The sequence below is a fragment of the Pelecanus crispus genome, chromosome 5 (assembly GCF_030463565.1).
Source record: "Pelecanus crispus isolate bPelCri1 chromosome 5, bPelCri1.pri, whole genome shotgun sequence".
NCBI classification, from domain to species: Eukaryota; Metazoa; Chordata; class Aves; order Pelecaniformes; family Pelecanidae; genus Pelecanus; species Pelecanus crispus.
Genome location: NC_134647.1, coordinates 44774882 through 44788134, shown reverse-complemented (window position 1 = coordinate 44788134; position 13253 = coordinate 44774882). Strand labels below are relative to the sequence as shown.

At 43.5% G+C, this 13253-nt stretch overlaps 1 protein-coding gene across 2 annotated transcripts in view; it reads left to right on the top strand.

Moving 5' to 3' along the window:
* Positions 1-13253, top strand: part of ADARB1 (adenosine deaminase RNA specific B1) — a 51852-nt gene that overhangs the window by 8563 nt on the left and 30036 nt on the right. For both annotated transcript variants that reach the window (XM_075710211.1, XM_075710210.1), the window contains exon 3: positions 12180-12294. In XM_075710211.1, the coding sequence (XP_075566326.1) occupies positions 12180-12294 (115 nt within the window). The remainder of the gene's footprint in view (positions 1-12179; positions 12295-13253) is intronic.

The window sequence follows — 13253 nt, the reverse complement described above, 5'->3', positions numbered from 1 at the left end:
TAATGGAAGTCAAGGACAGATTAAGTGAGGCTGATGCAGTCACCATGTATTTCCAGGGTCTAAATAAATGACACACTCGCAGTGCATGTATCCAGGATGTGTGGTTAAATAGCTGTCATCTAAAGGGTTGTGCTCTAATCAAATTAGTTAATAAGTATATGTCAGTTACTTAGGCAAGCAAATCTGGATGAGAAATAGTTTAAATCATTAATGAACTACGGAAAGTATGAAATATACCAGACACAGACCAGAAATTTAAAGTTGCTAGAATGGAGTAATTTTTTATTTTTTAATGAGGAAAAATTCTCCCTTATTTGCTTGCCTGTGTTTCTCCCCAGTCAAGCTACAGTAATGATTGTCCAATTACCCTCTTTCTACTGTGTCTCTTGGGTATTTTTAATGATATTATATGCCTGTCTAAATTCAAATACTTGCCTGTGACTTTTTTGCAACTTTCTCCTGTTTATTATGAGATTTTTCAAGGCTTTGATCTTTTCTATCTCAAAAACATTGTTTTAGATTTCATTAAAATTATAAGATACTGGTCTGATTGATAATGTGGGGTTGAAGAGTATAAGTAGATGGGACTATTTTAAGTATGTTGTTTTCTCAAAATGCATGGACAATATGCATCATTTAGAAATTCCTGTATACTTTCTCTTTTAATGTTGCACTATTATTGCATTATTGATGAATGTTTCCTTCATTTCCTTTGTTTTCAAATCTAGGTTCATGCTATTTCAGGTAGTTACAGTTTCTTCTGTAGATTCAGTAATTTCAGACTGTATTCTCTGCTGTGCTTTTAAAAGTAAATTTGGTGCCAGACACCAAAAAAATTTCACTGCCAGTAATTGATGTGTTATTACTTCTTGAATCAGTAAAATGGTGAAAATTGGAACTGGAAGGGGGAAAGAGCATGAGGTAAGATGTGAAAGAGGTGTCATTCCAAGAGGGTAAAGTTGTTTCTCTGCCCAGCAGCCCAGCATATAACAGCTTACACAGCCTCTTTTCTTTAAGGAACTTTGATGGAATGTTGGGTAGTGCTGGGTTTTTCTGAGCTCCTTGCCTTTTTCAGGTTTTGACTGAGTCCCAGGTAGCTGTCCCAGAGCTTATGGGATGATCAGGGCATTCGAGTCTAGGGTATGGTGTTAAATAACAAAAAAGCAACCCATGCAAACACTATTTTAAATTTTTCCGAGTACTCCTACACTGACCTTGATACCCATATTGTATACAACAATACAGGGCTAGCTTGCATTTCACCTGTCTTACAGGTGTGCACCGAAATAGGCTGCTCCAGTGTGGAGGAGAACCCAGTGGGCTTTAGGAGTAATGCTGAATACGCTGGATGGGAAGGGGGAGGTTGCTGGTACTGCCTTGTGTAGACCCCATCCAAAGTCAGTTATTTATTCAGAGGCTTTTGATCAGCTTGTGATCAGGACATCACTGTCCTTTCTGCACTTTGGTGTGTTGTATTACCCTGCTTTTAATTATAATGAGCTGTGAAATTATTGGAATTATATCAAGGTCTGTTATGTATTCGTGATTTTTGTCTGGTATTTATTAATGATTAATAAGGGATTTAAGCATTTGTGGTGTTTTGAGGTCCTGCTTTATTTATCTTTTTTTTAACTCTGTGAAGTTGTTTTATCTTTTTACAGAGTGTTTACTCAGGTTGTGTAAAGATATTAAATTTGGAGATAATCCTAAAGTGGGTGAAGTTGCAAACATTGGAGAGTACAGGAATGATGTAAATGAGGATAGGATTTGCTATAACCCATAGACGAAATAAAATGCTGATTGGGTTGGAAAAAATGGAAGCTAGAAACATGCAGGGGGAGGAAAAATCGGAATACCAAATGCACAGTGGAAATAGTAGAAGTACAGTGTGGTTGTGCCGATGAAGATGTTGGAATTGACTGCCTGGGTGGCAGGTTCAAAACCTGTCTGTAGCTGGTGTACTAATTTGTGGTGCCTCATGAGAAAAAGCAATCAAGCAGAAAGAGTTGAGAGATGATCCCTGCTCCAGTGGTGGTTGTGAGTATTGGCTGAAATGCATATCCGTGATCCCACACCTCCCAATAGCTGCAGGCGCTCCAGGGGAAATTAAATGCAGAAATACACGTGCAAGCTATCAGATGGTACAGAAGGGCAGTTGACATCAGAAATCAGCTTATAAAATGGGTGTAGGTATAATCTTATGGTCTGTAGGGTAGGTTATCGAGATGCTGATCCTGTGGTTTAATAGATTTAAAACCAGTCTCTGCAAAGCAAGCTTATCTGTCTGTTTACAGCTTGACATTTTGTGAGGAATGAAGCAATGTTGCCTGTGGTGAGGAAAATCTGTTTGCTCGGAAAGTGAGTTAAAGCCAGTTAAGTCACTCAACATGTGCCTCAGAACAGATGAAAATGCCCTGCTGAAAAAATCAGCCCTCCTGCATATCATTTATTACCTTGGCACCGAGTGTGTTAAAATAGCAGAGGTTATCAGTCTTGCATTATAGGGACTTGCCTCTCCAAAACAAAGAAAATATTATTATGGTTAGCTACACTTTGTAAACTGATAGCCATCCTCACTTTACTTCCCACCCCTCAATGCAAGGGGGTGACCTGTATTCTGCAATAAGCCACGGGACGTACCAAGGGCTCTAAAATGTGTGTCCTTCAAGTTTTATTCTTTTCCATGGAAGAAAACTGCATGTTTCAGCATACTTAGATTAATATCATCAAAACGTTTAAGTGCATGGCTTGCCATAGGTCTGCAGAGTTAATAGGTGATGAGAACTGGAGAAGACAGCAAAATGTGAACAGTCTTTTAAAATCACTTCTGAAAACAAAGGGGTCAAACATTTATAGATGAAACACGGAAGTTGATGTGACCAGGTTTTTGAAAACTGTTAGTGCAAAGTCCAAATCTGATATTTGGGGAAAAGAGTATTGTTGAGCACTCGACCACAGCAAAAGCCATGATCACAAGCTGATCAAAAGCCTCTGAATAAATAACTGACTTTGGATGGGGTCTACACAAGGCAGTATCAGCAACCTCCCCCTTCCCATCCAGCGTATTCAGCATTACTTCTAAAGCCCACTGGGTTCTCCTCCACACTGGAGCAGCCTATTTCGGTGCACACCTGTAAGACAGGTGAAAAGGCCAGACAAAAGCACCTTCTCAGACATCATCCTGTCCCCAGTGCCACATCTCTGCCAGCAGCCCCAGCACTAGGAAGCGGAAGGTTTGCAGGGGATGCTGATGTTGGCTGAGGCTGTCTCCACCTGTGGAGCCAGTCCTGCCGCTGAGCAGCGCCTTGCACATCTCAGGAGATGCGACAAGGACATCCTTGGACATCTCAGGAGCAGAGGATGCTCTGTTGGACTTCCCTGTTCCTTCATTTTTGATCTCTTTATCACCCAGCGAGAAGTCTCCCAGAGATCACTTGTTTTCTCTCCTTTTTTTCTTTTCCCTTAAACGCTCCCTACTTCACAAGGAAGGCCATGAGGCGTTTCTCAGTATTACTAAAGTACTAAAAGTAGTACTCAGGCCAGTAACAAATGCCTTGAAAAAAACTGAGAAAAGGGCATATTGGTAGCAGTACTTCCCCGGTGTATGCTTCTAACCTTCAGCAGTTTGTCTCTCAAGGATTTTCTCAGACAGAAATGGTGTCTTTCCATCTGAGAGTCCTTGATGGATTATTGTTTTCCCTCATGAATTTCAGCCCTTTCTTGAACTTCTGTAATCTTTCAGCTTCCACAGCACCTTGTAGCAGTAAGTTCCACAGTTCAAGTATGTATTGCGGGAAGGAGAGTCTCATCTTGTTTGTTTTGAATGTGCGGCATGCATCCTGGTGTGCCCTAGGGCACTTGGTGACTTTCAGTAAAGTCTGCTGGTCCAAGCTGCTGGCATTACTGGTGTAAGCTGTTTCCATCAGATGGTAGGAACCTGCTGATGGAAGTATCCTTTTTAGGCCACTGATGGCCTCTGTTAGGAAAACCTCCATATAAGCTTTATATTTCCCAGATTTCCTCAAACTGTTTACTTAAAAAGGTAGCTGATTAGTCAGGATGCAAAGAGGTGGAAATTAGAGAATTGGAATTGTAAATATTGAAGCTTAAAAATAGAGTTATTTAGATTAGTGAAAGCTGGACTATTGTAAGAGAAAGCAACTTGCACTAGACAAATAAGCACTGTGGCTGCAGATGAAATTAATTTTAAAAAATCCACTAGAGGGGATACTTTTAATCATTCACCTAATTGTGTTGGAAATTCAATTTATCCTCTATATCATTGTGGACGGGCATTGAAACAAAACGTTAAGCAGACAGAATGGAGTGAGAACCAGTACTGCAATGGCTACTTTGGCTTGAAGTGCTATGTTAATCCTGGTTCAAGCTGGGGCAGGGGGAAACTATAAAAGAATTATTCAAATATAGGAAAGGTATACAAGTTAATGATGAAAATGGTTGGAGATCTGGGAAAGCTGCTTCTGCAGAGGTACTGAAGAGTTCTAGGCAGTTTATTGCAATGGACTGCTTAGTGTATACAGGAGAATGAGAATGTAACAGATTCAAACCTAGCAAAAGGATAATACTGAATGTGTTTATGGGAATTAATGAGTAATATCTTGGAATAATTGCTGTGTACTTGGCAGAAATGTAAAAGATACATTTGCATAAGCAGGGGGAGAATCTACTGCCAGGTTGCAATTCCTTTAAATAAATAGAGGAAACTTTGGAACACTAGAAAATAATTACCCTGTTTTATTAGTGTAGGTATGTTTGCACCTTGTCTGAATTGTGTGTGCTGGTCACTGTCAGGGGAGAGGATAATGGACCTTGATTTTACTTACTGTGGGCACTACAACTGCTCATCAGCTTGTGAATGTTCACTTAAGCCCTAAACTGTGAAGGTAAGAAGAAATAAAGCTGAGGGAGAACATTTGTGCTTGAGAAGGATCACTGGGGATCCAAGGAGAGCACAAAAGATTGGGAAGTCTTGGGTCAGGTCCTCAATGAGAGCTGGGTGCTGTCAGCCCACGTAGTGCCCCTGCTCCTGCTGCCTTTCGTTCCACCACGCTGGTGTGCACCAGTATTCATCTGGGGTGGTCTCTATGGCCTGCCCAAGGTCTTCCTTCAGATCCAGACCGACCTGAACTTCATCAGCTTTGGAATATTTTAAAACACGATGATCGGGGGGGGTTCTGCTACAACATTGTTGCAAGAGATATATTAACCAGTATTAGTCTGTAGGTGTAGAAAAGAAGTGGATTCACTGTAACTTCATCAGAGAAAGGAACAGTCCACCCAAAATAGCTTTGAGCTCACATGCCTGAACGACCAAGCTGTCAGCTATTTTAGGTCTTTCCTTTTTTGAATTACACAACTTTGAATAATAATTTAATGCAGGAGCGGGGATAGAGAAACTGCATGTCAGATGTTAAGGCACTCACTGGGAAGGTGAGATACAAGGGGCGGCATGGCAATGTTGGGGGAGAAATCAATAGCCCATCTCAAGTGCATTTACACCAATGCACATAGCATGGGCAACAAACAGGAGGAGCTGGAAGCTCTTGTGCAGCAGACCATCCTGGTGTGGTGACATAGTCGCCACCACAGAAACGTGGTGGGACGACTCTTATGACTGGAGTGCTGCACTGGATGGCTGTAAGCTCTTCAGAAGGGATAGGCAGGGAAGGAGAGGCGGTGGGGTGGCTCTGTATGTTAGGGAGTGTTTTGACTGTATAGAGCTTGACATGGTGATGATAAGGTCGAGTGCTTATGGGTAAGGATGAGGGGGAAGGCCAACAAGGCAGACGTCCTGTTGGGAGTCTGCTATAGACCACCCAACCAGGATGTAGAGGTAGATGAAGCGTTCTACAAGCAGCTGGCAGAAGTCTTGCAATTGCCAGCCCTTGTTCTTGTAGGGGACTTCAACTTGCTGGACATCTGCTGGAAATACAACACAGCAGAGAGGCAACAGTCCTGGAAGTTCCTAGAGTGTGTGGAAGATAACTTTCTGATGCAGCTGGTAAGTGAGCCTACCAGGGGAGGTGCCTCACTTGACCTGCTGTTTACAAACAGAGAAGGTCTTGTGGGAGATGTTGTGGTCAGAGGCCGTCTTGGGCTTAGCGACCACAATATGATAGAGTTCTCGATTCTTGGTGACATAGGAGGAGGGGCAGCAAAACTGTTACCGTGGAATTCTGGAGGGCAGACTTTGGCCTGTTCAGGATGCTGGTTGGGAAAGTCCCTTGGGAGGCAGTCCTGAAAGGCAAAGGGGTCCAGGAAGGCTGGGCCTTCTTCAAGAAGGAAGTCTTAAGGGTGCAGGAGCGGGCTGTCCCCATGTGCCATAATACCAACCGGCGGGGAAGACAACCGGCCTGGATGAATAGGGAGCTTTTGCGGGGACTCAGGGAAAAAAGGAGAGTCTACCACCTTTGGAAGAAGGTGCAGGCAACTCAGGAAGAGCACAGGGATCTTGTTAGGTCACGCAAGGAGGAAATTAGAAAAGCAAAAGCCCAGCAAGAACTCAGTCTGGCCACTGTTGTAAGAGATAATAAAAAATGTTTTTACAAGTACATCAACAATAAAAGGAGAGCCAAGGAGAATCTCCATCCTTTGCTGGATGTGGGGGGGAACATTGTCACCAAGGACAAGGAAAAGGCTGAGGTACTTAACACCTTCTTTGCCTCAGTCATTAATAGCCAGACCAGTTATCACCAGGGTACTCAGCCCCCTGAACTGGAAGACAGGGACGGGGAGCAGAATAGAGTCCTCATAGTCCAGCAGGAAGCAGTTAATGACCTGCTATGCCACCTGGATGCTCACAAGTCTATGGGGCCAGATGGGATCCACCTGAGAGTACTGAGGGAGCTGGCAGAGGAGCTTGCCAAGCCACTCTCCATCATCTATCAGCAGTCCTGGTTAACAGGGGAGGTCCCTGATGACTGGAGGCTTGCCAATGTGACGCCCATCTGCAAGAAGGGCTGGAAGGAGGACCTGGGGAACTACAGGCCTGTCAGCCTGACCTCGATGCCAGGAAAGATTATGGAGTGGTTCATCTTGAGTGAACTCAACAGGCAAGTGCAGATCAACCAGGGGATCAGGCCCAGCCAGCATGGGTTCATGAAAGGCAGGTCGTGCTTGACCAACCTGATCTCCTTTTATGACCTGGTGACCCGCCTGGTGGATGAAGGAAAGGCTGTGGACATCATCTACCTGGACTTTAGCAAAGCCTTTGACACCATCTCCCATAGCATTCTCCTTGGGAAGTTGGCAGCTCATGGCTTGGACGGGCGTATTCTTCGCTGGGTAAAAAACTGGTTGGGTGGCCAAGCCCAGAGAGTAGTGGTGAATGGAGTTAAGTCCAGTTGGTGGCCGGTCACGGGCGGTGTTCCCCAGGGCTCAGTTTTGGGGCCAGCCTTGTTTAATATCTTTATCAATGATCTGGATGAGGGGATTGAGTGCACCCTCAGTAAGTTTGCAGATGACACCAAGTTGGGCGGGAGTGTTGATCTGCTGGAGGGTAGGATGGCCCTGCAGAGGGACCTGGACAGGCTGGATTGATGGGCCGAGGCCAACTGTATGAGGTTTAACAAGGCCAAGTGCTGGGTCCTGCACTTGGGTCACAACAACCCCATGCAAGGCTAAAGGCTTGGGGAAGGGTGGCTGGAAAGCTGCCTGGCTGAAAAGGACCTGGGGGTGTTGGTAGACAGCCGGCTGAACATGAGCCAGCAGTGTGCCCACGTGGCCAAGAAGGCCAACAGCATCCTGGCTTGTCTCAGGAATAGTGTGGCCAGCAGGAGCAGGGAGGTGATTGTCCCTCTGTACTCAGCGCTGGTGAGGCCGTACCTGGAATACAGTGCCCAATTTTGGGCCCCTCAATACAAGAAAGACATTGAGGTGCTGGAGCGTGTTCAGAGAAGGGCAACGAAGCTGGTGAAGGGTCTGGAGCAGAGGCCTTATGAGGAGCGGCTGAGGGAACTGGGATTGTTTAGCCTAGAGAAGAGGAGGCTGAGGGGAGACCTTATCGGTCTCTACAACTACCTGAAAGGAGGTTGTAGTGAGGTGGGTGTTGGTCTCTTCTCCCATGTAGTTAGTGATAGGACAAGAGGAAATGGGCTCAAGCTGTGCCAGGGGAGGTTTAGATTGGATATTAGGAAAAATTTCTTCACGGAAAGAGTAGTCAAGCATTGGAACAGGCTGCCCAGAGAGGTGGTAGCGTCACCATCCCTGGAAGCGTTCAAAAAATGGGTAGGCGTAGCACTTGGGGACATGGTTTAGTCTAGTCTACCCTTAATTGGTTTAGTGTGGACTTGGTAATATTAGGTTAATGGTTGGACTGGATGATCTTAAAGATCTTTTCCAACCTAAATGATTCTATGATTCTATTATTCTAAGTTCAATTTCTGTTCCAATTAATACTTATTTATATGAAAGGGAGTAGAGTCAGAATGAGAAGTGAAAGATCCCTACCCAGGCTGGTCAGTGACCTGGGCTTGGTGTGGAGACAGCTTCAAGTCCTTGGTTTTGAGATGGGGCCAGCAAGGACATCATTTTAGGCCAGTATGTCTTGTTCCCGATGCTGCAGTGGTCTGTTCATAGCCTGCCTTATTCCCATCTCTTCCATGCTCTTAGTGACTGTTAACTATGTTAATGTAATAGACCACCTGGGAGAAAAGGATAATTCTTCTAATTTATTGGGGTGAGTATTCTTATAAAAGACCAAAACCTTAGTAACTAAATCTGTAGACATTTAATAGCGTTTATTCCTCTCCACCCACCTGTTGTCATGCAACTTGAGTATCAAACAGAATAAAAAAGTCTTTAATACATCTGCCTGTTTTCTGGCAGTGGTTTTTTCCCCCCCTCCCCTACAGTTCCTCCTGCATTGTTTGCATCTCTAGCGGTCATTTTGTCTCACTTAAGTTCTGCTTAGTCCTTCTTATCCCCTCCCCAGTGTCTGGCTTCATGTTCATTCAAGCATTTTTAGGTTTCTTTGCCAGCAGCTTAGTTCCACACTGTTTGAGATGCAGCCCCATCTCATCCTTCTGTGCCAGCTTACATCTTCCCAGAGGGACTCACTGTGTTCTCACTTGTATACCAACACCACAGTTTCCTCTGCTTTGCTTATTATCTGAAAAAAATAATCTTTTTGGAAAAAGCTAATGTGTCCACCCTATATGCAAGCATCCTACTCAATTGCTGTTCACGTAGCCTTTTTGTCAACAGTATTGGCAAGGTAAGTTGGCCATGGGTTTCTTTCCAGAAATGCCTGGCAGTTTTAGTTCCCACCTCTTGATAAGAACCCCCTCAAGCTAGCCGTGGTTCCCCCAGGGAATGGGTAATCACATGCCTCTGTAGATCAATCTCCATTTGGTTGGGTAGGTTGAGGATCTGTGTAGTGGGTTACCCGTGTTTCGTGATCCTGGAAGAAGCGTTCCTCTGTGTTCACTCTTGGCAACTGGTCAATTTTGGTTCAGCATTTTGGAATCACCATTTCTGGTACGTGCTGAACTTCTGTGTTTTTGTGTAGCTCAGTGTTGGAGAAGACTCCTCCAGTTACCAGTCATCATTCTCACACTTTTTGAGAAGGGGTGACCCATATTGTTTATTACCTGGATGGCAAGCCTTTCTGGCAGGCTTTGAGGCCTCTGTGAAGCATGTATTCTCTTTGTGGATCAGGTCCATCCCTATTTGGAAAAGTTTGTTTCACTAGTATATTCCATCATAATGTCATTCAGCATGATTTTACATTGCCTGGTAGCTTGTCAGCTGCCAGCTGTGTTGTTCTGTCCGGCACATCATGATGTAAGGTAGAGCAGAAAAATACACGTATTACAGAAATGAGAGCATAAAACTTGCAGCTGGGAAGCAGTATCCATAATTATGCAGTGGGGCTATGAATAAAACACTGGAATGGGGACTCTGTTTCTTGTCCCTGCAGTGATCTGCCCGTGTGGCTGCAGGGAAGTTAATCATGTAAGCCTTTTGCGTATTAATTTTCTGTTTCTAAAACCAGGGTGATAATAAAACTGTTGCTCATTATTTTTCTTTTGTGTATTTGCATTCAAGTCAGCTTTCTGCATTAGGTAAGTACTAGTACAATTAAATGCAGATTTTGCGCTGCGTGGTCATGGTGCTGTCAGAGCACAGATTGTAACACAATTTGGGTCCAGCAGCAGAAAGACCTTGTTTGAAAATCAGTGCCTGACCAGACATGTTTGTAGCCTCTGAGCAAAACTGTGTTCCTGAAAAATTTCTCAATCTGTTGATAAGAGTTTCTGAGTTGCAGTCCATTCAAATGCATCAAGAAAATTTGTATTTGCAATGTTGAGAGTCTTCTGACTCTGTAAGTTGTGCAATTGCAAAACATGGACCAACACTTGGTACAGATGTGACCTCAGTTGCCATTGACTGCTGGTCACTGTCTCCAGTCAGTTTCTGGAAAAAGCTGTCGAGCTCTGAAATCATGACACGTGAGCTTTAATTATTGCTTCCTTGGCTGCTAAAGCTTTTCCAGAAGGAAGTTAACATTGAGAGTTCCTCCACATTATTTCTAGGCTGTCGGTACTCATGAGTGTTGTTAAGAAAATGGTGGTGAATCAGACTGGCAGTCTTCAAACCCTCTTTTTCTTTTCTTTCTTTTCTTTTCACCCTGGCAGTCTGTTTTTAGAACTGATTGTGTTCAAGAGTTTGTGCCATTTCAAGTGGGTGCCTCCAAGCTCTGTACACTGCTGCCCATCAGCTCTGTTGATCTGCCTTGAGCCCCTTCTAGGGGTGAGGGTGGTGATCATCTTCCATTACTGAAAGGCCAAAGACAGTTTGTAAGCAGAAGACTCTCAGCCACAAGTGTCCTTTTGGGCTTGTTGTAGTTGCTTGTGTGTGTGTTTAGCACCATGTTGGATGCTCTTGGGTATGTAAGACATCTGCATGGTGCTGGCAGGTATGACACAGTGTCCTTCTGGTGTGTCAACCTGTGGGCCAGGTGGTTACCCCAGAACATCTCAGATACTGCTGGGTGCCGACACATGGACAACTGGATCAAGCTCTACTCCTGGTGCCCTGAGGTAGGGATCTGAACTCCCTCCCTGGCTGTCCACTCCTCCTCTCCAGCTGCCGGTCCCAGTGCTGGTGGAAGATGGGTGGGGACGGGCTGCCCTGTCTCTCCTGCCAGCCTGGGGACTGCTCATCATGCCGTCTAGTATGTAACTTGCCTTTCTCAGTCACTCCCTTGGGAGCAACCAGCTGTGCTCGCGATGGTGTTGCACAGATTGCCCTGGTTTTCAGTTTCTTTTCAGGTGAAAATTCAAGAATTTGATCTTGACTCATCTCTTTTAGCTGTTATGGTTCCAGCTGCCTTAAAAACAGCAGGTGAGATTAGCTGGAGTGTTGAACTGAACTGTTGTTCAACAAGAGCAGGACTGGTATTTTGAAGTTTTCTTCGAAGTTAGCTCCCCTTACTGAACAACATTGCTTGCTAACCCTGTTGGCAAGATACAAGGCTGTGACTGTTATTGTTCCAATTTTCCTGAAGGTGAAAGAGAGAAATCTTTCCTAATTTTGAGAGAGCTTATTTTGGGTTATACATTGACATTTTCTACTCCTAAATTTGTATGTCTTGTGAAAATAAGAAATAGACAGTGTTTAACTGGTGTTGAAAACAGTTTTGTTCTTATTTATATAATAGCTAGATAATGAATTCAATTGTTATAAAAGCTTTACATGTTTGTTTGAGGAGCCTGGTTTTTGCACTTCAATCTTCTTGTCAGGTCCAATGTTGAGGACAGTGAAATGATCCGTTTTGAGGTTTGAGCATGAAAGTATAGACTTATCTGTCTACCCAGTTGTTCTCCTAAGCCTCAAATGTTCCTAACGATCATGAGCATTAGGTACTTTGATGCTTGGCTTAGGGCTGTCTGACCCTGTTTTAATAGACATGGAGCACACAGAGCTCTGCTTCCACTTACAAAAGAGCTGCAAGTGCTCAGTATGCCTGAAAATTGGACCCAACCACCTCCTTGACATACTGCTGATGCCTTAATGTCCTTTTTTAAAGTGAACAATAAAAATTTGTTTTATTGTGTCAAATCATTTAGAAATGCAAATCTTTATAACCTAATGCTGCTGTAATTTTTAAAATATTTATTTAATTTTCTAATGTGCATTTCTGTGTGATCCTACAGGTTTTAGCTGATGCTGTTGCACGCTTGGTTGTAGATAAATTCAGTGATTTGACAGAAAATTTCACATCTCCACATGCACGTAGAAAAGTCCTTGCTGGAATTGTCATGACAACAGGTAAAGAAAAAAAAAACCTACTATTTTAACGGCTTAAATGTGAAAGCTCTGTTTGCATTCTAGGAAACTATCTTTTTTCAGTCAACCAGTATTGAAATATATTTTTACTCTTTTAATTTCAAGGTGCACTAAATATAGCAATTAGATCTTGGCTAAAGATAATTACAAGAAAATTAGACCTGCAAATACTTCTGTTTCCACAGAATTCCTGTCAGAAGACAGGATTGAGACATCTGAGATAACTCATGGTCTACAAAATACGTGTATCTTTTAAAAGTAATAGTGCAACTTTTTGAAAGTAAATCTAAAATAAATTTCACCGCATTGGTCACACAGATGGCATTCTTGGTTTTTGGCATATTATGTAACAAATTATGCTTGCTTTCCAAATTTTTAAGGTTTTGTACTTTGTTAGAATTTTTCTTGCTGTATTTTATTCTTATTCCTTTGTATCTCAATCAGTTTAGTAAAAATATCTGAAGAAAACAGCTTCTGTTTTGGCAGCTGACACTGATGTGCATGTACAGGGAGCAGTAATGTCATGGTTCTCTGATTGCTGGCATGAGATCCATGCTCTGCGAGATCACCCAAAACAGTGAAGTTCTGCTCTAAGCTGATTTGTGACCATGCTGCTGCTAAATTTTCCTCGGGCTAAGATTTATCTTGGTCTTCAGTCCATCTGAACCCTTTATGGGACATTCATTTTGGGCCTGTAATGAAATGTCCTCAATTAGTTGTATGAGTCGGATGGATATTGGTGATAAATGTATAGCCTTCCCTTAGTGATTTGGGCAACACCAGCCCTTTCCTCCTGCAGCGATGTTTGTAGGGGCCTCCTCCACAGACCAGAGAGGTCTGAGGGTGCTGGTTAGGGTAGATGATAACTGCATGCTCTAGGCCCAGGGGACTGTGACAATGGGGCAGTGTGGCCCAAACTCTGTCACAAGACATCTGTGGTG